Source organism: Notolabrus celidotus, chromosome 9 (assembly GCF_009762535.1).
Source record: "Notolabrus celidotus isolate fNotCel1 chromosome 9, fNotCel1.pri, whole genome shotgun sequence".
NCBI classification, from domain to species: domain Eukaryota; kingdom Metazoa; phylum Chordata; class Actinopteri; order Labriformes; family Labridae; genus Notolabrus; species Notolabrus celidotus.
In genome coordinates this window covers 28,287,030-28,313,154 of record NC_048280.1, presented here as the reverse complement: position 1 = coordinate 28,313,154, position 26,125 = coordinate 28,287,030, and the positions used below count along the sequence as shown (strand labels likewise).

General features: G+C 39.5%; 1 protein-coding gene and 2 long non-coding RNA genes across 4 annotated transcripts; 2 read left to right on the top strand and 1 right to left on the bottom strand.

The window, feature by feature from the left end:
* Window positions 1-785: 785 nt before the first annotated feature.
* atad1a (ATPase family AAA domain containing 1a) lies at window positions 786-10,358 on the top strand. Of its 2 annotated transcripts, none has more exons than XM_034692675.1 (10): window positions 786-916; window positions 2,145-2,345; window positions 2,522-2,620; window positions 2,741-2,861; window positions 3,898-4,098; window positions 4,921-5,027; window positions 5,146-5,235; window positions 5,819-5,869; window positions 6,089-6,267; window positions 7,707-10,358. In XM_034692675.1, exons 2-10 carry the CDS (start codon window positions 2,172-2,174, stop codon window positions 7,834-7,836), a joined length of 1,152 nt encoding a protein of 383 aa, XP_034548566.1. In that variant the 5' UTR covers window positions 786-916; window positions 2,145-2,171; the 3' UTR covers window positions 7,837-10,358. The 2 variants fall into 2 exon arrangements, with proteins under 2 accessions (XP_034548566.1, XP_034548567.1); XM_034692676.1 differs by having other exon boundaries at window positions 798-912.
* A 4,944-nt stretch (window positions 10,359-15,302) lies between these two features.
* LOC117819363 lies at window positions 15,303-18,078 on the top strand. The gene is made up of 3 exons (XR_004632541.1): window positions 15,303-15,432; window positions 15,694-15,784; window positions 17,997-18,078. It is a non-coding gene; the product is annotated as an uncharacterized LOC117819363 (long non-coding RNA).
* Window positions 18,079-22,300: 4,222 nt separating this feature from the next.
* Window positions 22,301-24,971, bottom strand: LOC117819362. The gene is made up of 3 exons (XR_004632540.1): window positions 24,815-24,971; window positions 22,578-22,710; window positions 22,301-22,424 (listed from the first exon to the last, which is right to left on the bottom strand). It is a non-coding gene; the product is annotated as an uncharacterized LOC117819362 (long non-coding RNA).
* Between the last annotated feature and the right edge of the window lie 1,154 nt (window positions 24,972-26,125).

Genomic DNA, 26,125 nt, shown 5'->3' with positions numbered 1-26,125 from the left:
AAATAACAACAGACTGCTGCGAAGTTAAGGACTTGTAGGCTACATACTTACATTCTGATTGTGGTATTGTATTTATCAAATTTCAAAACTGCACTGTTAATTTCAGACATTTACAATGGGATTAAAGCTGCTGTAGGAATGGTGTTAAAAAATATAGCTTTTTTTCTGCTGGGTTTGGAGAAAAGGTCATAATACCCATCGGTACTCATCGGTAAGTGGAGTAATTTGAGACTATTGCGAAATCTCTGCATTTTCCGATGCCTTTGTATCAAGCAATGTTATTATTCCCCTTGTTCCCGCTATGAAGGACCAATCATAGCTAATCTCCAATCCTCTGTCCTGGTTGGTTAAGGGGCGGCCCCTACTACGTCCTCCGATTGGTTCTGATAGTCCTTCACTATCATGACTGCACACGCCGATCTGTGTTGGGGGCTAAGAGGAATCTGGTTGGGAGGGATAGTGTTGACATTCGAAGTCTGAACAGATGTTTACTCTGTGACTACCAACAGCAGCTTTAAGTTAATTAGATTATCTACATTCATTGGAAAAAAAAAAAATAATTCAACAAACATCTAAGTCCACTTTTCACTTACATGGTAACGTTTTACTGCTGTATCAAACTGAAATTCAATGCTTGGTAAACCAATGAAGTGTCGTGTGTCTAACTTGATTACTTGTACCCCTCTTCTTCCTGCTGTAGTGATGCAGTTGCTGTCCATGGTGCTGATTTATGAATCCTATGTGAGCATGCGCTGCCACCTGGTGGCTGAACCTATGAAACGAAGACTGAAGGAGGAACCAAAACAAACCCGGAGCTAGAGCATGTGTTCCTACCCGAGGTGCAGAACATGGTGCACACTCAATGCTAGTGTTCTGGCATTTTTGTTTCAATTCGGTGGTTTCCAGTTTTACGTAGGTAGGGCTTCTGTGTTTAATGTTTATAAAGATGTTATATATTTTTTTTATTTCAGCGTTTAGAGGAGGGTAACAATATGTTATCCAGCCTTAAGCTTTATAACGTTTATAGGGACAGCTGAGAGCTTTGTAGTCGCAGTTGTCTTAGCTTTAGCTTACCCGGATATGCTAACCTCAGATTACAAATATTTGTATCTCTACTTTAACTCGTGAATAGAAGTTAAAAATAGAGATGTTATGACCTGTGTTGATTCGAGTCAGTAGAGATCCCGTGAACATTTGGAAACCCAGTGCAGTAAATCACTCTAAAACATAGAGTCAAGTTTATACAGCAGAAATATGATTTATTATTATTAATTAATATATGATTAATATAGCCTATCAACAGGATCACCAGCCTCAATACTTAAAGCGGCATGTCATGTTAATAAATAGAAGTTATTAATTGTAATATAAAAGTTCACTCTCTGCCTTTCACAGTGTGTTTTAGTTGCAGGAGGATTTGGTGATCACACTTGAATCAAGAAATTTGGAATTACAGTTAAGAGAACTCAATTCAACTTTATTTTTAAAGCACCTTTCATACATAAAAACATGCAGCCCAAAGTGCTTCACAGAATAACAGAGAGACAGAAAACAACAGCAATGGTAAAATTAGACAAGGCATCATTATAAATAAAATACAAAAAAAGTAAGGTAGTGTTAACAAGATCAGATTAATACAATAAATAAACAATAAAATAAGATCTATAAATGTTAAAGCAACGATTAAAATAATAAAAATAATAATGCAGTCCATGGCTAAAAATAAATGACTCCAAATTAAAAGCTAGATTAAAAAGTCTTAATTTTACTTTTTAAAACAACCAGAGAGCTTGCTGTTTTAATGTCCAGAGGCAGAGAGTTCCAAAGCTTAGGGACATAAATACAGAAAGCCATCTGGCCGGTACTTGTGTGAGACACACGAGGAACATTTCAAAGGGAAGCATTCGAGGACCTCAGTGATCGGGCTGGAACATAAAATGACAGAAGATCAGCGATGTATGGAGGAGCAAGGCTGTTAAGAGCTTTAAAAACAAGTAAAATAAGTTTATTCTAAAAGAAACAGAAGAAGAGCCTAGCTTTAACAGATTATCAGTAGATTTCATTGCCACATCTTGGGTTTTTCTGGTTTCTGTGAGTGTTACTAGAGTATTTGAGAAACAGTCTAATTCTCATTCTTTATCCAGCCAATGGACTGACACTGGCCTGCAGAAATGCTGCTCAAAGATCTTCCCAGAGAGGCCCTGATGCGGCCGCTGTCCAGGAATGAAGTGGTGGGCATGTTGCTGAGGCTGACCATCTTTGGAGCAGCGACCTACTACAGCATCAAATGGGTTGTAGACGCTATGGACCCGACTGCCAAACAGAAAAGCCAAGCCAAGAAAAGGGTACATAAATATATCACTATATTGATTGTCTGAGCTGCGGACCTGGCTATTTGTACAGGTTGTGTACTGTCAGTATAAAAGATGTGGTTAAGAATTTTGAAAAATGACTGCAGCAACATCCTGTTATAACCAATATTTCCTCTGCTTCAGCTGATGTGTGTGACTTATCTCTCCAGGCAGAACAGCTGATGAAGAGGATCGGCGTGGAGGGGGTCAAACTAACAGAGTATGAAATGAATATTGCTTCCCACCTAGTTGATCCACAGACTATGAAGGTAACATTTTTAATCCTCTGCCCATGTTATTGATATTTTTAAATCTTAGTACATTTAAACCCTCTTTTATCATACCTCTCCTCCAAACAGAATTTTTCACTGTATTCTTCCTTCCTGCAGGTGTCCTGGAGAGATATCGCAGGTCTAGATGAAATTATAATTGAGCTGCAAGACACGGTCATCCTGCCTTTTCAGAAGAGACACCTTTTAGCCGGATCAAGACTCTTTCAGCCTCCCAAAGGTATGACAGCAAACATCCTAAAATATCAGTAAAGGACAAACTGAATACACAATTTAAGGTTCATGCAAACAACATCAGAAAACAAATCTATCTATCTATCTATCTATCTATCTATCTATCTATCTATGTATCTATCTATCTATCTATCTATCTATCTATCTATCTATCTATCTATCTATCTATCTATCTATCTATCTCACCATTTAGGCCTTAATGAAATCCTTATTTGTCCTGTTGTATATGTTAAGTATGATTATTTTGTCTCTGAATTATAGAACTGTGTGTCAAGGAAGCTAAACTCTTGAAGCAGTGTGAATGTAATGACCCTCAAAGTTCTGGAGTGAGTCTGCATTAAAATAATTAAATGATTAAGTGGGACAGGTAGTGGAGTTTACCTGTTGTCCTAGGGTAGCTTAGCTTCCTCCTACAGTCCACAGACGTTCTTGTTAGGTAAATTGTGGACTCCAAAGTTGCCTGTAGGAGTGAGTGAGTGGGTATGAATGGTTGTTCCTGTCTTGATAGACTGGCGTCCTATCTGGGTTTATCCCACCTCTTGCCCAGTGACGGCTAGGATCCAGCTCCAGCTCCCGATGACCTGGATGAGACAAGCTATAGTTAATGAATGCATAGATGTTTTTAACACACAATGTTCTGGTTCAGTAGTAGTGTACCTTCTCATTTAATCTCTCAGCCTCGTCTCATATTGCTTCATAAAGTCATCTGGTGCATCAATCTAGAGCTTCAGTATGTGCCAAAAAGTATCAGACAGGATTCGTAGACTTGGCAGCTTGACAGCACATGATCACTTAGAGGAATATTTAACTTTCTGTGTTTGTTTTTATCGTTTGGCACAGAGCTTAACACAGAGCCTCAGGATGAGTCAACCTCCAAAATTAACTGCTTTGGGAATCCAGTTCCATTGCTAGTCTCAAATGCTTATTCATATCATTTAACTTTTTTAATATGCTGTTAGCCGGGCCAAGTCTCCTGTTTGTTCGTGTGGCAGAGGAAGAAAAAAACTGTTATTTTCTTGCAGGTGTCTTATTGTTTGGTCCACCGGGATGTGGGAAGACCATGATTGCAAAAGCAACAGCCAAAGCCTCGGGCTGCAAGTTCATCAATCTTCAGGCCTCCACGCTGACAGACATGTGGTACGGAGAATCCCAGAAACTGACCGCTGCCGTCTTCTCATTGGCTGTCAAAATCCAGCCCTGCATCGTCTTCATCGATGAGATTGGTAAGCATCAGAAACAAAGCACAGGAGCTGACACTTCAGACATGTTGGTTTATTGTGTTAATGGATGGATTAACAGTCTTTAGTCTTCAAAAGCAAAAATGAAAACCTGATACCATTGTTGCTTTGAGATTTTGACAGGTTCTCTCACCAAAACACCAGACTTAAAGACTTCCTGTATCTCGCCATCAAATCATGTAAAGCAACGCTGCAAACTGAATAAAGACATTTCTTTCATTGATTAGCAGCTCGTTACAGCGTAGAGTATTAAGACATTTTTATTGCTTATTTCACAGACTGTCATGTTCAGTCATAATATTTTCTCTGTCACTTTAATTGAAACCGGGCAGACAGATACATTTGCAGGACTGAGGTTTTTTATGGGCCTTTAATTGATATAGACTTTAGGTAAAATGATATTTTTAGAATGACTGCTCGATCAGGTGTGAGTTTTGATACAGAGTCTTTAAGCACATTAATGTACTCCATCAGCTGTCTATCTAATTTACAGTGTCTGACTGATGGGGAGTGTGACACGCGTGCATCAATCTATGATGTCTTGATTTCTGGTTGCTCGGCTGCACTTGTCTGTTCCACCTTACAGAGATTTTTTCCTCTTGTCCCTTGCTTCTTTCCCCTTTAGAGTTAAATAAAGTTAGGCTGGATGTCTGCCTGTTTGAACTATCAGAGTAATAATAGAAGCAGATCAATCTAATCCTGTTTCATCCCCATGAACTTTTACAAACATTTATCAACCAGTCGGTCTCTGGGCTGTCCATGAGTTTATCTTCATCCCTGATCGTTCTCCTTCTCTGTGTGTTTCAGAATCATTTCTGAGGAACCGCTCCAGCCTGGACCACGAGGCCACCGCCATGATGAAAGCCCAGTTTATGAGCCTGTGGGACGGCCTGGATACTTCTGCAACCACCCAGGTAACACAGACAGAGCTGTATCTCATACAGTATGAGGTCACACTGATGTGTGAGTCGTGTTTGGAAATGACTTTGAAGGGAAGTTCCTGCTCTAGTATTATGGTTCTTGTGATTTTAGGTGATGGTGATGGGAGCAACAAACAGACCACAGGACGTTGATCCGGCCATTCTGCGCAGGATGCCCGCCACGTTTCATGTTGGCCTGCCAGTAAGATTGATACACAAACACTAGAATACACAGTTTACATCTATGTAATATTGATTCATCTACATACAGTATATAACAGTTATGTGATATGATGACAGACCTTTATTTTAACTTAAATATGAGTGTATTTTTTAGTCCATGGGGCCGTTTCTCCAGAAAATCAGAAGAAAAATAGAATACACCACTTTTTTACACAGATAATTAACTCTGAGCATGCTGTAATTTTTATTTTACAATTATCATTAGCAATATTCATGGATTTATCAAAATGCTATGCTTGTACTGAGTGCTTTCAGCTACATATAAACATGGTGTATGTCTCTCAAAATGTCTCATTACTGCTGACTTAACCATAGAAAGTACAAAGTACAGGGCAGAACGTATCCTTCTTCCACTCCAGTGAAACAGGAGATGATTTATATATTAAAATCATTCACTGAGTCATTTTTAGTCTCTAACGTATTGAAATGAAATCATTTTGCTTTAAATCTATGACCACATGGTGTATAATGTCTTCAGGCGGTTGAAATAGTGCTTGGACAAATGAGCCATGAATGAGAAGTCTGTACCCTTGTCTTTGCAGAACACAAGACAAAGACATGATATCCTGAGGTTGATTCTAGCAGGAGAAAATGTAAGATGTGATTTCTTTTCATCCCTGTTGTCTGCAAAAGGAGTCACTCCCTTCAGTACTCCCTTTTTGTCATTCTCAGAGACCATTTCACACCTGTATTTTCCCTGTCAACCCACATTAAAGTCTGTCTGATCAGCCATGAACAGTGGCACTCGATTTTGACAGCTAACATGAATTCTATGTAACTGTCTCATTTTGCTTTCATGCTTTTCTGCTCAGCTGAGCAATGCCATTAATCTGAAGGAGATTGCTGAGAGGACAGACGGTTACTCTGGCAGTGACCTCCGGGAGCTCTGCCGTGATGCCGCCATGTATCGAGTCCGTGACTACGTTCGCAAGGAGCAGATGAGGCAGATCGCTCAGCAGCTAAAGGACTGCGAAGAGGAAGAGGAGGAAAAGTATGAGTCACGTCCTAACACCCACAAGATTTCATAGTGCTTGTGTCCACCGAGCACGTCTTTGTTTAGCTGCTGCAGCTGCCCTGCACTGTATGAGGTTAGACCAGCATGGGCTCTTTAAAAGCAGACAGCAGTGTTGTTTAGACGGCTGCATACATTTGTACTGTTTAACTTTACATTTCTAACTTAACATTTCCACAAGGTAATCACTAATTGTTAACAAAAATTAAAGCTTTGAAATCATTTAGTATTAATTTATTTAGATAAAGAGGCAGCTGAACGAGTGCTGATGAGCTTTACAGACTACGTCATTAAATGCAGTGTACTGGATGGATCTTGTTGTTTTTAAAATAATCTGATTTTCTTAAATAAAAGGCTAAATATCTGATCTGTGTAACCCATGCTTGAGCTGTTGCTAAGCGACAGTTGAAAGCCCTCTTGAAGCATAACATTATTTAAAATAAGAAATATATTTAACTTTTGATTGAGCACTCTGAACAGTCATGGCTCGGCTCCTGGCAGTTTTTATACAAGGCTTTAACTTGTTTCAAATGCATGTAAGAAAGTGGAAAAATACACTGAAGGTGATAGTGTAGTGTAGTATTGTGCACTGTGGGTTAGGGATGATGTATTGTTAGCAGGTAGCTATGGAAAATAGAGTCCTGACAGGGTGAGACAAGACCCTGATGTGAACCTTGTCCACCCTGTCACACTCCTAAAGCTCATACCATGTTGTCTGTTTTCTTTAATTTGATGACGTCTCTTTTATTATAACATCCCTCACTAGTTTCTGCACTGTGTTCTCACTTCTCGTCTCTTTACTCTGCTGGTGATTAGGGTTGCAAAGGGGTGGAAAATGTCTGGTAAATTTCCTGAAAGTTTCCGGTAAATTTCCAAATATATTTTCCCCAACTATATTTAAGTTCCAGTATTAAGAGCCAACCTTCAATTTAGTAAATTCCTGGTTTATTCCTGTTAATTCCCATGGAAAGTTTCCTACTTTGAAAATTCCTGGAATTTTGCAACCCTATGTCTCATTGCATGGTTTTGGAGATTTGCAGTTTTTCCCCAATGTTTGATCTCCGTATTGCACTTCTTGCATATGTTCTTGCTTTTGTCTAGCTCTGGTCTATCGTCACAGTTTATGAAAATGAAATGGAACCAGACATCTGCTTTAAGGTTTGTCTGTGTGCCTTTAAGTAAAGGAGCTCCACAATGTTTGTTTTGTATTGCCAGCTTTTCATGTTGCAAGATCTAGGTTCGCGTAGGTTGCTGTTGTGAGATGAGGGGTCACCCACAGGAAAGAGGCAATATATCAAAAGATCAATCATTGGACTCCATGAATCAACATCTGATCGATAAAAAGAAAACTGACTTGAATCTGAAAATCAAGGTTTTCTGTATCTGACTTCTGACCCTCTTTTATTTTTGTCTTGCAGGCCTGTGGATGAGGAACGATTGCGGCCGATCACCCAGCTGGACCTCCTCTTTGGTCTGGACAAGATGAAGGAGTCAAAGCGAGCCACAGTCTCCATGTTACCCAGTGTGTCTGAGGTTCCTCTGGACTAAACACCAGCACTGCACCGCTAACGGGAAATCGTTCCTCTCGCCACAGTGTCCATGGTGTGTTTCTCAAGCAGATGCTCCTCCAACAGGTCACAGATGCTGTTAGAATGTCAGCAGCCATATTTCTGTTATTAAGTTTATTTATGTAGGCAGGCGTCGTTCAGAGCATGCTCACATCTGCACGGCCCTGCTACATGTGTACAGTTACAGCGCGTTCAAAAAGTTGAATGTCTCAGAGAAGCCAGTCATCAGGGGCAGATTAAAGTCTATTTATTTCTTAAGACTGTTTCATTTGAAGAGGATAAAGCACTTTTCATAAACTTGTGATCCACCTGAGGGCACTGCTAATAATACAGCTAACTATTCCACACCACACAAATCCTTTTACCGTTCAACCACTTGATTTGCGCACAATCCTGCCAGTGAGTTAAGCTTCATGACTCACGAGTCATTCAAAGTGATAATTCATAACTACGTCAGAGATGACTCCAGATTTTCTTTCTTTGGACAGACATGTTTGATTCACAGAGACTTAAATCACTTTAAAGAGAAATAAAAGGAAGAACTGATTCATCTGAACCCAGCTTCCAGGATCACATCACATTACACTTATGTTATCCCAACATGTTAGCAAGGAATGCAGAAATGCCTTTCAGTTACACCACTTTTGGAAATAACAAGAGGTCTAGCAAAGAAATACTTAGTTTCACATCCAGGATAATCATATCATTTGAAAGAATTAGATATTATGTTTTAATGCCGGATTGAAGTTGAACTATTCAAAAACAACTCCATCCTCAATCTTTCACCTGGTTACATTTTACCCTGAGGCTTCTTGGTTTTGGACCAAAGGGATCTTTACTTGATGATTAATAGTTCAACATGAACATTGAAGCCGTCACTGTTTGCTCCTCAAGGTTGTTACCTTAGTTCCTAAACACTTTTATGTTCGTTTAATTATGTCTCTGCTTTTAAAAGTATGTCACATCACATCCAACCAGTGTGGGGTTGTGATGAAAGAACTGCAGCGATGTGATAGTCTTCATACATTGAGTTACTGCTCCAAAGGAGTGCAGATTCTGAAGGTTTCTTTTGATATTACAAGGACTTCTGACACTTTAGATTTTGTTGTTTTGTGGATGCTGCAAAAGAAGAAGAGTAGAGCAAAGTGTACCACAGGTTAAATTTAAAACTACTTCATTATAGCCAAAGAGCAAACTGTGGACGTTTTGAAGTTCCCAGAGAAAGCAATTCCTTCTCTGAGCTGTGCAGAAAAAAACAGATAAGGAAAACATTTCAGTCTCAAGTAAAGAGACCCACCACTTTAACCATGAAATAGGAACCTTAGCTTTAATTAGCAGAGTCAGGGCAACAATAAAAAACACAGTTATTATCCTACAGAGAAATGTCTGTTTAAATATACTCCCCTGTGATGTCACTGCTCAGTCTCTCTTGGTTGTTAGTAGGCGTGTTTTATAGAGATTGTGCTGTGTGCATGTTTATAAATGTGGATGCAAACGGCTTCATCAGAGTTAAAGCAAAGACTTTTAATGCTCAATATGTCGAACCATCCACAACTGCAATGGGTACTTTGTAACCTTTAATCTTCATTGTGTTATCCTGTGTTTTAAGTGTCATATTTATTGTGTTTTGGTCCGTTGTCTTGGTTTGAATGTTTTCTAAATTAGCTTTTCATGTCACAATACAAGTGTCAATCATCGTCTGAAAGCAACCGCCTGTCGCTGCGACACATCAGGGCGTTCTTTGTCATTTTACTTCCCACTTTAAGGAGAGCATGGCTTTAAAATCCGGGACTCTCAGTCGGCTGCGATTGTGAAGTTGTGGTGACACACTGTTCCCCCTTCACTCTGTATAAAAAGCCTCATTATCTGCCACATGGTCGCAGCATGTGTTCTTGGATCTGTAGGAGGGTCTCACACAGACCTTTCCTCCCACGCAGTCTGAGAATAACAATCAACTCTTCTGATTCTGCGGTGACCACATGGTGGCGCTGTAGCCTCACTGTTCTGTTACTAGGGCAACCGGGGACACGGACGCCTCACACTTTTATAGCATTATGGCGAGACAATGAAACCGAGAACCCGGCTAACTGGATTGTTGCTCTTCATTAGAGTACCTCAGGTGACAGTGAAAGGTCAAATGTTGCCATGTGAACCAATAATCATGTCTGTGCAGCCGACAGGTCTGAGCTGTGTTTGTAGAGGAAGGGAAACACCTGTCTGAATGCTTTCTCTTAATGCAATATCATCATCAGGTCATTAAGTAGTTATGGAAATAAAATGTCCATATGTAGTTATGTATATTACACTGTTAACTATGTATATGTGTGAAATATGATATGTACATTCACGTACTGTAAAGTGTAAGTATGAAATTACACTGAAGGGAATATTTTTCTTTTATCAACCAGCAAATCTGACCTCAGTTATTTCCGCATGGATTTGAACCTGTGTCCTCTTCTTGTCAAGTGTATTAAATTAAATAAATCTCATCACTCCAAAGCATCAAGGCCTGTCCTGTGTCACTGACGGTTTACATGTTAGGCAGCAAGTGAACATTTCGTCCCTGAAGCTGTGATGCTGACAGCTGGAAAAATGGGCAAAGATAAGGATGTGAGTGACCCTGACGAGTGCCTGTTGGCCAAAGAGTGACGGCTTGACAACATGGTCAGAGCATCTCAAAATCTGCAGCTCTTGTAGGGTGCTCCCGGTATGCAGTGGTCAGTGCTTTCCAAAATTGGTCAGAGAGAGGAAAATTTGTAGGCCAGCAACAAGGTCAGGGGCCATAGCCTACAATGGGCTCATTAGAATCAGAGCTGGACCACAGAGCAATGGAAGAAAGTGGCCTGGAGGAACACAGCAAGGTGTTCAAGGTGTTAACTTGACTTTCAAAATCCCCAGATCTCAGTCCAATTGAGCATCTACAGGAGACCCATCCCGCTTTGTAAATTCAGCTGATGTTACAGCTATTCTTAGACATGATCAAACTTTGACTCTTCCACTTTGTTATAGTTTGATACAGCTCCTCTGTTATTTTCTAACAAAAGCTTTGCATCGCTGCTAAATCAACCTTGGTGGACTTGCTAACAGCCAAACAATTTTAAAATCACTGGCTGAGATTGTGATCGCTCTAAGGTCCGACAACAAAAGTCATTAACCAAACTGCTAAAGGTAACAATGTTTATCACAGCAGCATTAGCAAGATTGTCTTGTGATGCTGCTACTGCGTCACATAATGCTGTAAAGATAAGCTTTTAGATTCCTGTTACTGATCATTGTTATAGAGATAATCAATGGCAATCACGAGGAGAGAGATGATCAACTGAATTGGAACTGATGAAGATGGCTATCAACTTTTATTGTCCTGTGTTTTATCTTTCACTGTAACAAGATACAACACAACACCAGAATCAAACTGCTGCCACCTACTGGACACCCAAAGTAGATGATGATATGTTTGACCAAGAGGTGTGGAGGGCCTCCAAATGACTAAATCTAACAGATTTAGATCAGACTAACAGACTATAATCTAATATATCTGGTAACTATAATACATCCTTGGAAATGTCCAATTTATGGGAAGAGCTTTAATCTTAAGCTTCAATCATCTCAATTATTGTGTTTTGGAAGAGCACATGTAATAGCTGTGTGTAACTCAGTATCATTTACCAGAAAGAATCAGCCCACTTTCCTAAATGATGAGGCCTCACTATGATTGCCGTTCTCTACTCTACACATTCAAACAGCAGCTCACTCACCTGTTTGAGATGAAAAGAAAACTGTATACACAAGGTCACTCTGAGCTCATTTATCTCATACAAGCCTAAAAGCCTCAACATGGAACTAGATTATTGCTTAAGCGGGCTATTGGGTGCATTTTTCTCAATGTTAAGTGACGCCAATAAGTGCAATTATTTTGCTGCCTGTAGTATCAACAGATGGTCAGGTGATATTTACTCTTCATTATTTAATGAGGCAGAGTCTACAGTGCAATCCTCTAGCTGAGTTCAGCGAGGGTGCGTGTCTGATCTTTGACTCAGAATCATTGATTAGTTATTCATGAAGCTGTTGATGAGTTATTCATGAAGAAGGAGTCACAGTGAAAGTTTTTATCCCGGCTCTTTTCAATTAGAGGAAGGCTTCAGGTCGATAAACACGATGGAAGAAGACGCTCTCCCCCTGCAGCACAGCTGGCTGTAGATGTCAAAGACTTCCCATTGAGAGGTGAGCTCAGACGCAGTTGGATTCACTTTTGTCTGGCCACGGTCTGTGAGTACAGCAGCTCTCAGCGCTGCTCTGATGGTCTCAACTCTTCTTTTCATCAGATAGCAGTGGTGAAGAGAGTGTGTAATGGCCCCACTCTGCTCTGTGACAGTCCTCTGAAAGCTTCCACACCATCGGACATGATCGAGCGAGCCCTGAGAAATCAGCAGCAGCTGTTATCCCTGCCACATCTCTCAGCAGGACATCCTTTTGCCTGCTGATATTCATGGTTTTTTAGCTGGAGTTACTCATAAAGCTATATTGCACAAGAATATGAAGGGCTTAGAAACTAGCAACAGGATTCGAGGAGTCCCAGAAAGAAGCTGTGGGTGAGAGATGAGTGTTTATTTATCCTGCTCTGTGATCTTTTTATGGTTTTGATTTTTTCAAACTAATAAACAAGGTTCAGAGTAACAGCCAGCACTTAGTGCTGCATGCTTGAGGATGAGGATGCTTCAGGCTAAAGTTTTAAACAATCTCATAGTCATTTTGTAACTGACTTTAAGAATAAGTTTAACTTGCAAGGAGCACCATCGACTGGATGCAATTGGACAATTATTTATTGATTCAATTGGAATAGTGATTTTGAATTTGACATTGAACTTCTGCTTATTATGGGATCTATCATTGCTCCCAGGCATGCTAACAACATAAGCTGTGCCAAAAGCCTGTCCAGTGGAATATATCTGACATCAGCTGCTGTAAAACACTGCACTCAGTCACACTCTGATGACATCTCAGCGATCCTCCTGGAGTGTGAATGGTCGCTCGCTGGCTGCCACTAGAGAGAACTATGCACACTTTCCTCAACTTTCATTTCCCTGTTAACCAAAATATGAGTTTGTTTAATAAACATGTTCATTTTAGCTCATTCACACACAACACTGAGATAGGTTTGAATTCATAAGAGTGACAAAAGAGGTGCTTATGAGGTGTGGTCCTGCTCCTGAAACTTTGCTATATTGCATCACTAAATGCTTTACCTCATATGCAAGTATTCTGTGTGTCTATCAGAAACACACTTTGGGAAATCCATTTTAACACTTTGTATCAAAGAGATAGAAAAAACACTTTACATCCAGCTATCTGTTAGCTAAACTCAGATTTCAAACTTTAACAGTTGGGGAAACAAGTAGTCAAAACAGCTCCCACAAGAGTCTGTCTAAAGCAAACCTGCAGCTGTTCTCATTCGTTATATCTTGTGATTAACTGGTACAAAAACTCAAATGTAACATATGTGAGTTTGTGTTGTGGAAGAGTTTTAAGGACTTAAAACTTTTTCTTTGCTGTGTGTAGTGACTTTCTGGAGTCTTCATGGAGTATCTGGCAACTTTACCTTTACATCAAGACTGCACAACCAACATTATTTTTGTTAAGGTGCAGATAGGCTTTTTTTTTTTTATTTACCAACTGAAGATAAGCTAACTTCTTGCAGGCTGAGGCACACATTTACTATCAAAAACTGACAGTAAAATCAATGTTCCTATCAAAGTCCCTATAAAAATCAAACATGAAATGCTCCCTATATACATCAATTTCTTTAAATAAACATGGATGACTTATATATACATGGTCTGTAATACATAATCATCACTGCCTCTTTGAGTATGTCTGCAGCTGTACGATAAGTAAAGAGTCCATCTTGGTCCATCTTAACTTAACTAATCTTGACTTTTTTCTTCTGAAGACTATCCAAAAATGTTTATGATGTGTTTACTAGACCAAAGAAAGTATAATGTTGGAACCCCAAGAGACCAAGCGACATATGAAAAGAGATGAGATGTAGCATTATGTTGTAGCATAAGTTATATTGAAACATTTCTGAAATCTGCCTCAGTTGTTGCATGGTTTAATAATTCCTGAGTATGTAAGGTGGCTTTTTCCCACCCCCATGTAGAGATTCTGCAGCCACAGGGACTCTCGAGAAGCCTCTGTGGGTTGTCTGTCTTTGATAGATGAAGAGGTCTTACCCTACATTAACCTCTCCAACCAGTCTCTGCAGCAGCTGGCCCTGAAGGGAGCAATTTGAAGATCCTTGTGTCATATTTTGTATGAGTGCAGCTACAGTATCTCAGTAAAAGCCAGTGACATTAACCTCATACAGCCTTCTCTGTACAGCAGTGGAAGCAAATGGTGTGAATCATGGGATGAAATCATGTTAAAATGTCTGAAGAAATCACCTGAGCTTTGTGTAACTTTATAGACCTCATGTCCTGGAGTGCTTGATCAAAGAAGAGGGCTCAGCAATAAGCCTGTGTTCAATTAATTAGGCTGCAATGTGGTTATTGTTTGCAAGTAAAACTGGAGGCCATGAGTGATACTAAGAGTCCATAAGAGGCAGAGACTGTATGTCAAGTAACATGCATAAGGCTGACTTGCCAATACTGAACACATCTTCCGTAGGTTTTCATTTGGATCCAGACATCATCATCATGGTGCCTGTATAATTCTACTGAATTAGCTCTTCTCCATCATCGTTCTGCATGTCATTACAGCTATGGAGTTCATATTGTTCATAATGATTATGACAGAAGTTCCCACCACCGGCAGGCCACTCCCACCCCATCAGTCCTCTCAGCTCACCTGTGCACACAGCTGCTTTTCATCTGAGATCAAGCCAGTATTTAAGCCTTTGCTTTTCATTCACTTGTTGCTAGAGTGTTCTGTCCCTTCTCATGCAAAACTGTCCAGCACTCTTTCTTGTCCTGATTCCTTGTTGCCAATCCTACCAGCCTAAACTGGAAATCACTCCAGCCCTCTGAACACAACTTCTGCCTCAGAGTTCCTGGTTTCTATTAGTCTCTTTGTGTGGCTATTTTGCATTTCCCTGCGACGACTCTACAGAGTGTAGCAGGGAAACTGCTGTTCGCTCACCTGTGGATCCCTGTGGCTCAGAAATTCAAAATGTATCATCACACTCAGCTTGTGTGTTCATTCAGTGGATACTTTGCTCCTCAAAGGTCTGCTTTGCTCATCACCTGTTCCCTATATGTTCGTCAGCTTCTACTGAGTGCAAACCTAGTTCTAGACCCGCTGCTTCCCCAAACTTGTCTCCTGGTAAATTATCTTTGCGTCTGTCAGGCTAACATTAGTTCACTAACATGCATTATGTGAAATGTGGTCGTGTTCTCTGAAATGTTGTTGTGTTTTCTGTGATGTTGTCGTGTTCTCTGAAATGTTGCTGTGTTTTCTGTGATGTTGTCGTGTTCTCTGAAATGTTGTTGTGTTTTCTGTGATGTTGTCGTGTTTTCTGAAATGTTGTTGTGTTTTGCTCTGAGGGGCCACCATAGTGATCAGAGTGGACAGAGATTCACAGGTGAGCAGTGAAATCAGACAACATTGAATAAATGAGTAGGATTACTTACAAAGTCTGTTTTCAATGGAATATGTAAACTGACACATTACAGGGACTGCTCATTTTTGTGAGTTTACTTCCATATCCCCAAACAACCAAATGTGATGTACCCAGACGGAGTCCTGCAGATTAAACTTGTGTTCACCAGTAACAAATACGAATATTGTATAAATGCCAGTCTTGTCAATGAGAAAAAAATGTTCTTTGCATGCATAAAAACAGACCACAGGATTACAAATAAGATCCTGCCAGGCGTCAAAGAGAGCAGGAACCAGACAGGAGAAATAACGGCTTTAGAGAACTTCAGCTCGAGGTCAGAGGTGATTGGTGCATGTCGTGGTGAGTGAATGGCTTTAGCTAGAGATATCTAATGCTGTGTACACATCACAACACTGTAAAGTTTGTTATCACATATCAAAGGCTTAATTGAAACATGAGTGGGAGTACTGACCCATCACTCTTACTAATGGGCTGTTATATAGATATTAGTTGTGTTTCCTTCAATACAGCTAAACCTGCACTAGATTTAATGGTGCCACAGTGATGTTTGAGAGAAAGAGAGAGATCATGTGTCTTCAAATGTGTGTCCAATAACCACTTGTCACCCGTGGTTTCATCCTTTTATTATTGATACTGCTCTAATGATGCTATACAGCAATATGTAAAACAAAAAAAAGAGACATTTTAACAGCTTTGCTTTAAAAGTTTTTCCATAGACTGTATGTAAGACAATGCACACAACAACTGATGTTATGCGTGTCGCTAAAACTTTTAGAGCTCCCCCTGGTGACTGGCTGCAGTATAGGTCATTAAGAACGCCTTTTCCATCTTAACAGATGGAAGATTGGTCAAAAATTTAAAATGATAGTAATTGTCAAAAATGTTATTCTCAAACATGCTTTGTATCATAACAGCTAGTTCCTCTATTGATTTATGCTAAAATGTTCATCTTCAAGTTAAAATGTGTTATTTGATGTTAAAAGGAGGATTGATTGACACCTCCACCAGAACAATGTGTCAGCACCCATCGTGGTGGAATTTTGGCTTCACATCTCATAATGAAAGGAGATGGAGGCGTGTTGTTCAAATTAAGATACAGTCTGGTTATTCCCCTGAGCTTGTGCCCTTTTGCCTTGTAAAACATAAGAAATCAATCATTCACTTTTTCAGACAAGATTTAGTATTGATGTTGAAAAAGTTTAACCTGCAAGTTGCTCTTAAAATGCATGCCAGTGAAGGCTTGTTTCTGCTGCTGATGTTAAATTTTAAAATCAAATCTCACATGAATAGAGCCCTTATGTAACCTCATCTACATTTAAGTTGTCAAACACTAGTTTAAATATGTTTACTAAGAGTTCACTCTGTGGCGAGCAGGGATTTGATAAAAAAATTCATGACAATTTGCACAACCCATTTCCTGGTGGGTTTTTTTGTGTTGCTGATGCCGAATATCTCAAATGGCTTGATTGAATCCACAACCTGAAACTCTGCAGATAGATGAAATGAATCATAGAAATATAGGATAGAAGTAAAAACACGAATAGTTAAATTGTGCTCATTACGAAACTGATACTGCAGAAGTGTGTGTGTTATGAACCTCTTCAACTATATAAAGCTTACAAAAGCTGTCATTTGTATTGTTGACACTGTGTTTATAAGAAGTGTGGGATTTAAGCACTTTTGGTGGGCTGATGATGTGAGTGTTCGAATCACTTCATACACTTGACATTAGGACACGTTTAATTCTGAACACAGCACTGAGCATGTGAAGTTTTCTGTTCTATAGAGAGGCAGTATGCACTGAACAGGAAAGTTTTACCTCTTTTTTCCATATGACTACAAAACTGAATGTGTTTTTGTAAAACTGCTTACTTTATAGGCTAATTCCTGCTTTTTCCAATAAATACTGAACAGGTACAAAAGCAAATATGAAGGAAAAGGGTTGAGATATTAGGATGTCAGTTCAGGTTCTGGAGAGAAGCTCTCACAGGAGCTTTAGCGTCTTGCCTGCATCCTCAGTGCTGACGCTAATTCAAATTTACATCCCAGCCATTTTGTGAGGCTCTTATGCAAAGCGACTTATAATCATTGCTGCCCAACCAGGAGAGCAGCTCTAATCACAGCCACTGCAAGCCTTTGTCAAAAGATGGGGCCAGAAAAAACAGAAGAACAGCATATCAAAAGATGGGGCCAGAAAAAACAGAAGAACAGCATGTTTAGTGGTTTTGACACAGCATCAGGTACAACAGTTTTTGGGGCACAAATTAACCGATTTTGGGTGGTTGAATCCCGACTTGATAAGGGTTAAAATCTGAGCAGCGAGATATGCAAATCCCTCTCCCAATTGTCCTTTTCATTTCCCAAGCACGATTATGTTCGACTTCCACATGAATATTCCGGTGGAGGCCCAATGCCTAACAAGAAAACATGATTGAGGTGCCCAGGCACGGTAGCATAAGTGACTGGAGGAATAGATTTCTGTCACCATTTCCATCCTCTAATCACTGCCCGATGCTTCATCTCAGTAACACAGGTACCAGGTGCTGTGGACGGGGAATGTCAAAAGCTGGGCACTCAATCTAGACCTGGATTAGGATTCATTTCAGGGAATACAAATATTAATGCACTGGATCTCTGTATGTTTTAAGGACTCAGTTGATTTGTATTCAGACAAGTAACTCAATTAAAGAGAGATTTTTCACATAAATTAAAACTTTTCACTTAATTTATTTTCCAAAAGTGGGAATTTGAAAGTTTGATTCCTAATAGTCTGCTTTTTACTGATGGATGCAAAAGTGTATGCCACTGTTACACAGGCAGAGCTTATTGTCTACGTACCTGCTTCTTGTTACCATGGGGCTTTGAGGGCTTTTTAAAATTTCATCTGGTGAAGTTATATTCCTTGACAAAATACTAAGCATAGGAAGAGAAAGGGCACAACTGGCCAACTGGAATGAAAAAATGATTGTGACATTTTCATAGTTCAGCTTATTTTTCAAATAACATACCTCAGTGTTAGCTGGATCTAAATCCAATCAGACATTCTCAGCACAGAAAAAGCATTTGCAAACAAACACTGGTAACAATTAAACACTATCTGAGGGCAGCAGAGTGCTGAATGCTGAAAATGTTATACCCTGCTAAAGGCTAACTATTTAGACACGCTACATACAGCAGCTCCAGAAGAACACATCACTCCCAAAGTGTTTAAAATTATAACTTCACTGGAGTATTAGAGAGAACTGCACAAAGATACATGATATAAACTTCTCTAAACTTGTCCTAATACCTGTATTAACTAGCTGACATCTGCGCTAATGTTACTGACAGGGGTACTAGGATCTACATCTATGGAGGCCTGTTTTCCACCCTTTACACTTAGCCAGCTAAGATCTCGTTTCTATTCATATTCATTTGTAGCTCCACATCTTGGATGGTTTGGCACCAAAATTCCCTTTCTTTTAGTCTGATGGGGTGGAGCAACTTGTTAGATTTCAGTTTCCTGACCTCTCTTATCCCTCTCTGTGGCTGCAGCGCAATTGTCGAGCATGAGAAGGAAGGGTGAGTCACAAAGAGAAAGGATAAACATAAACAAATGACTAAAGAGTAAGATCAGACAAAACACTCAAACACGTTGGAGTGCACACAGACATTTTTTGGGATGATTTTTTTTGAAAACTCAAACAAATCACCATAATAATAATAATAATAATAATAATAATAATAATAATAATAATAATTATTATTATTATTATTATTATATTATTATTATTATTATTATTATTATTATATTATTATCATTTTTGTTATTATTAATAATTTATTTTATTTTATTTCAGTATTTTTTTATTTATAATTAAAGACATGATGACCTAGGTGTCCAATAGTCCAGCGGCCCTTCTGGCATTTGCCAAATATCCAGATGGCCAGCCTGTGATTGTGTGTGACACTGAGCAGGCACAATGAAGCTTTCATAGACACAGCCAAGATGGTTATTAATAACAGTTAATATGATACCAGTGTCCAGTCATGTTCAGGCAACCTCTACCTAAAGGCTTTCTTACAGGTTTTGTAAAGGCTGTGTTTTTGTGCACAAAAGTCCCCCATCTTAAACTGAATATATTAGAGTTTATGTTTATACTTTAATTTACACCTCTACAGAATAATACATTTCCCAGCATCAGAAATTAAACTAAAATGTAATTAAACAGTTCAAATTATTTCTCTATCGACTCACTAGATTATGCATGTCAAAGGTATTTCTGTTTGAGTACCCTTGTTCCTATATCCTGGTTAATGTTGGTAAAACGTAGGGTTGTGGTTTGCATAAGGTATTAAATAAAGTAAAGCCATCCAGTCTTGTGTCTCTGTTGCTCTTTTTCAATATTTAACCAAGACAAGAGTCTCTACCCAACCTCAGTGGATGTACGAAGGCTTATAAAACTCATAAGTTACCTAACAGTAATGTGTATCTGCATGTCTTTGTTTGATCTGAGCTTCATCTTTGTGTTTATGTCAAACTGTTTTCACAGAGTTTGAACCAGGTTCAGCCTTTTTTCAGTCCTGTTTGCATGAACTGGAGCCTCTGTGCTGTGTCATAAGATTAATCCCACTCAGAGAAAAGAGAGATTGCTTCTTTTCTGTAGCAGCTTGTTGTCTGTCCTAACCAAGTGGACAGTTTGTGTTACAATAAGCATAAAAACAGGTAAATATGGAGCACATTGTAAAGAAAACACATCCGTTAAAGTATCACTGTCATCTCTAATGTCCTTTGTGATTGCTGCAAGTTGAACCAGCAGTAAGTGGACAGGAGATGGGCAAGGGTGTTGCTGTGCTGGACAAGAGTGATACCAGCACAGTGATAGTTGTGGATTTCACCATGAAAGTAGAGGGACAAAAAAAAAATATGCAAGGAACAACATCATTAAGTGTTATTTCCATCAACTGAGCCATTGTCCACTGATAAAGAAACACGGGCCAAGGTCCAACTTTGATTCTAGCTCTGTCCTCAAGGATCATGAAGGCCATGTGTATTACATCTACAGTGTGCTCATAATTTGTTCCAAAGTCACCTTCTAGTTTCATATCAGAGATTTCTCTACAGGAAAATAACTCGCAGGCATCTTAATCTGCAGGCTCAGTGTGAAGACTATCAACTTCCCACCAGTGCGCCTGTCAATCTCTCAAACCAGCTCATCCTCATCTGTAAAGCCTGACTGAGATTTTTGACTCCTAGCAGTTCTTCACTTGGATACAAACTCAATCCAACCCAAAGAGGGCAATCCTAATCAGTGATGCTGATTTGTTTTTGTGCTACTTTTATTTCCAATCCTAGTTTGGCAATGCAGGCAGTGGTCACCTCAGCCTTAGGCTGAATGCTGCAGGGAGGTTAGCTCATCAGGATGACTGACAAGTGTTGAGTCATACTGAAGCCACAAACTGGACACAGATAGTCCCCTGGGCTGCAAAGGGAACACTGCAGAGCCCCACGGGTCAGAAGAATCACCGTGACATTTTCAGTGATTTGTGCAGTATGACAGTGCGCAACATTTTATACCTGAGGCTTTTTCCCCACTGTCAACTATCCATTGTAAAAGCACAGTTTGACACTCTATCTTAGTTGCATCCTCTTCAGAAGGAAATGTGTAAATTTTCAAAAAGAGAGGTCAGATTTTATCCATATCACTGCGGGACCCAGCTTCACTCTGTTTATGCAACAAATCAGCAGAGGCATTGGAATATGTGCAGTCAACATCTGGGTATTCCCCAAAGGTGAAGCTAAAACACACTCCATAAGTGACTGTACTCATACAGCTCAGGCTGCACATTAATTATCAAACGTGCATGAGTAAACAGATACAGGCGATACGGAGGATCCTCTGGATAAAGCTGTAAATTGCAGTAGCTGTGAGAGCATTAAAAAGCCTCCTGGAAGGCGTGTAGTCCCACCCCAGAGACCCTGAACGAACAAATGTCTTGGAGGCGTGTGAGTGTTTGATTTGTATACTCCTTCTCACCCTCCCGAACCTCCTCGCTATCCTCAAGGAGAACCGAGTGGAGGAGTGAGCAGCGAGAGTCAGGATGAAGGGAGAAGAATGATTTATAGCATTGTGAAGATAAGTTGCTCTATCTGGCCACAAGAGAAAAGAGGACACATGTAGGAAGCGTGCTAGAGTATCCTAAATATAAATCAGGCATCTGAACTCAACGGAGATGATACTTGAGTTTTACTACACATTCACTGCTGCGTGTTTGATAATTTCATAAGGTGTTGGATGCCAGCTGTGCTTGTGTTGCAAGTTTTCTGTCTTGATTCGCAGTTAGTTTTCTGTCGTCAACTTCTTAGCTGTACGGAGAATCTGCACTGAAGGCGTTTAAAAAAGGGACAGTGTTATCAAACATCCTGTCCTATGGTGCACCTATGTTGACACTCTATAAACACTTTGTGAGCACATGCATCTCACCCTGTGCAGTTGAGTCAAGCATATGTGAGAGAACCAGCTGTGAGTCCTCTGTGTATTCTCTGTTCGCCCCTGTGAGGCTGTCTGAACTTCAGTTGAACTCCATTTGCATACATTCACACAATTAGACACAGCAGATTTACTTCTGTGGAGACCAACTGGATAAGAATTTATCACAGTTTGCATACGAGTACATAAGTGGACAAGCATTTACTCTCCACCTTTAAGCAATGAGTGAGCGTAAGATGGCAGTTTATGGGTAAAAGCTCAGGGGCAGAGTGCAGAAGGGTGGGAAAAGAGGAATTAAGAGTGCGTTTATACAGATCTTAGCATTTGTTTGAATTTTTGGCACAGAAATGAGGCAAGTATTCAGACAGTGGAGATTTACTTGTCACAGATTCAGTGAGGGAAACTTCCTGTCATTTTGTTGTTTGGCCACCAACAGGGATGTATTGATTTCATTGTCCAGTGTGCCATTTTCCCTCATGCAGGCTGCCATTTAAAGGATAAAGAATATTTTAAAAGCAGCTCTACACTTAGCCTGTCTGCATTAAAATGAGGTAAAAGTTATATATATCACTGGAATATGAAGAATGCATTTGCATTTTAAGTTCCTTCTTTATAAAAATGTAATTGTGCGCTCACCTGGACTCCTCATAGAAGTGGCTTTTATTCAAAAGGTCCACTCTGCAGTGGCACGACCCTCCACCCACACGTCTCAGAGGGGCCTCGCCTCAGGCTTTATCTGGGCTGCCAGCCCCACTCTCCACACACTTTACTGTACAAACAAGCACATACACACTCACACAGTCACTGGGTAATTACTGTCAAAGCCCACTGCACAGAAAAAACTGGCTGCGACCGAGTGGCCGTGCAGTCCTTCCAGCTGGCTCAGTGTCAACTTTATTTGGACTATTATCAGACCGACCAGAGTCTGACTGATCAGACAGATCCTCAGGGACATGAGGGTAAGTGCAGGGCAACCTGATGACGTTTATTTGTACCATTTCATATTTTATTATTAACAGCTGTTGTTTGGTGACAGCCATATTATTATCACATCTGAAACCTCGGCAGTAATCAGACTTCCATTTATTTCCACTGAGCGTTGATGGACTGGGCGCTGGGACTGATGAAAGTGGACTGAAACTGTTGCTAAGAGCTACATGATGAAGTCTGGCAAAAGTCCCACAACTCAGAGAATAAATTCAGTCTTTAGCTCGACATGGTGACACAAAAGTAAATAACAGTACTTAGAAAGGATTGCAGTGATTATACTGAGTTTCTTGAGTCCGTAGTGTTCTGACATGCTGTGACCCAATTAGTTATCTTTCTGGCCTACAACAATTCCCTTCTTGGAAACGGATCATCAAGCTCATCTCATTTCAGAAGTATGGGACTGAATGTTGGACAAATTTTGTGTCGGTTTCATCTGCAGGTCACTGTCTGCCTTCTGCTAAGCAATCACTGCGATTCCTCCTTTCACATCACATTTCAGGCGATAGTCACTAAGCCAGTGCCAGTGTCTGTGCTGGTCAGAAAAAGAAACTCTGTGAGTCAGTCTCCCTCCGCCTTTATGAGTCATTATTTCATTTATTAAGCAACAAACCTAAATATTTGCCAAACAGGATATATCGAGCAACGTCGTCTATCAGAGATCACAAGCCACTATGCAGTAAAAGGTGATGAATGACCTCCAAGCTGATGGTCAGCTAGCTTACCTTTGCATAGAGGAGGTAACCACCAGTTGTAATAATTGTAATGTGTTATTCATGTTACTGGGCTCAAAGCTGTGGACCCTGAAACATGTATAGAAAACAAAAGCATCTCCACACATCCTATTTACACTGACTATGTAGATTTCAACAAAGGGACTCACTGCAAAAAACTCAAATCAAACCAAGTATATTTGTCTCTGTTTTCTGATTTGAAGAATCCTTATAATAGGTAAATCTTTTTTTGCTGAGCTGAAAGCTATGTTTACTCATTAAAAGCAGTTCAGGTATTATTATTATTTTGGTTGTAATATCATAAAATGAAATGTTATATCTGTTGCCTCTATTAAGTGCAATGAGATATTTGGACCAGAGATTAAACTAATAAAATTAAGATTTGATTATTTTGAGTGTAGCATGATATAACGTAGCTTAATTGTCATGCTAGTTTTATTGTTTACACACAACATGATGTTTTTGTGACCTGTCCACGTGTCTTTTGTTTAGGTTTCAGCTTTGAAGAATATGCATAACAATGCAAATGTATGGGTTTATCTAGGTCTGAGAAGTTCTGCACCTTTGGTAAATTCAGCAAGGTAAGAGACACTCATCGTCAACATTGTAATGAATTAGGGACGTATGTTATAGATATGAGCTAATGCAGTAACCGTTAATAACATGCTCTTGATGGATGATGCCAGGAAGATTACTGATTGTATTATAAAGTGTCAAGCATATCAGCTGAGGGAAAGAAAGGCTCAGATTTAGTGAGCAAAGATAAATCAATATTACATTTCTATACTTGCCAATTCACACTGAAGTCATTATTGTTTACACACAAAATAATTTATTTTCTGGTTAAAACTGTATTTGTGGAATAAAAAAATAAAATAAAATATTTCCTTTATCTTGATGATCATCCCAGTTTATATTGTTCATCCCTGAAATAACTGTGTTGTTTATGCTTTGTTATAATCTGGGACCAAGAAAAGTTACAGTATCAATGCCATACAATAAAACCTAATAAATTAGCAGTGTAATTATCATTATTGTGTGCGTGCAACATTATTTTTATGTAAACCTAAGTATGTGTTGATGTAAGTATTACACACTAAACTACTGTGCTTTTGATATTAAATGTAAAAAGCTTGTTTTGGCTGTTTTTACCTTTTACCCTTTAAATTCGTGGAGCTGGGACAGATGTCAAAGAAATGTGCACCTGTCAGAACTCTGATGATTTCATTGATGCCAAGCGCTGCTACACTTAGCTTGTTTTGAAGTTATCTAAAGCAGGTTGACATGCATGAGACCAGAGGTGCTGATTTCTTTCAGGTGAGGTTTTTGTTAATGTTATCCCTGTTAAGTTTTCAAGTCAGATCTGTGGTTGTCATAGGAACACAACAGACACGGTGCACAGCAGTTATTAATAGTGGTTGTCAGAGCATTTGAAGGACAGATTTGTCACTGTAAACAGAGCTCAATGTAATGCTGAAACACCTCAACTCAGTCTGGAACAATTGAACATGAGTACACAAAAAGAAATGAAATCATGCTTTAAACTGAAAGCCACCTGACTCACAGTGTTTCATGGAGTAAAGGTGGCATCCCACGCCAGAATGCCTGTGCAAACAAAAGCTTTCTGGAATCACTCCTATAGACCAGAACGCACAATGCCTGACAGTGGACAGACACCGATATTTCTGACACTTCACTATCATCTTGAGTAAGCACCGACAGGTGTAGTACAGCATGACCACAAGAATTCTTGCCTCTAAAAAATGAGACACATTAGATTGTAGGACTGAGCAGAAGGAAGTAGACGTGTGATGATCAGAGAAACACTTTTATCCCATCTTTGTTGGTCAAGTAGATCCGTGAAGTCAAATTGTAGCTTTGTATGACAGACCAGGAGGGTCACTTTGCCTTTTGTTTTCTTGTTGTTATTTCTACTATCTATCAACACCTAGCAGCGACGTACTGGTGATTTGTTCCCCATATTGCCTTTTTCCAATTAATTGATCCTGTTCTGGTTTCCAAAATGCAAGTCACACATCTCATCTCTTTACAATTGGCTGAAGTGTTGTTCCTAACAAGCTTATATTTTTAGTGAGCAAGTCAATTTACAACCCAAACAAGAACATGAGTGTAGTTCCATCCGGAGAAATTGAACAACCACTCACATTCTAAAAGGCACTGAAAGTTTTTGAGCACTGTGTTTTACAGCAGCTGAAGTTGGATTAATGGTTCATCCAGAATTGGTCAGATGATGAGATGTGCTGCTTTGTTGAAAAATGCAACTGTAGCTTTAATTGGTAATAAAGGCTGTCAGTATCAAGTCATCTCACAGGACAGAATCCCTTTATGTTAAACCATCTCTCACTTTATTCACACTTTTAAAATTTCAGGAGGAGCATATCTTAAAAGACCATCTTCTTCCAACTAATTCTCCAACTGTTTCTTCTGACACCACTAATATTT

What these genes read in the sequence shown, in the direction of transcription:
- atad1a (XM_034692675.1), top strand. Translation starts at nt 2,172, where the DNA reads ATGCTGCTCAAAGATCTTCCCAGAGAGGCCCTGATGCGGCCGCTGTCC. An exon ending in AAAGCCAAGCCAAGAAAAGG is followed by an intron (nt 2,346 to 2,521) that starts GTACATAAATAT and finishes TTATCTCTCCAG; the next exon opens with GCAGAACAGCTGATGAAGAG. An exon ending in ATACTTCTGCAACCACCCAG is followed by an intron (nt 5,028 to 5,145) that starts GTAACACAGACA and finishes TTGTGATTTTAG; the next exon opens with GTGATGGTGATGGGAGCAAC.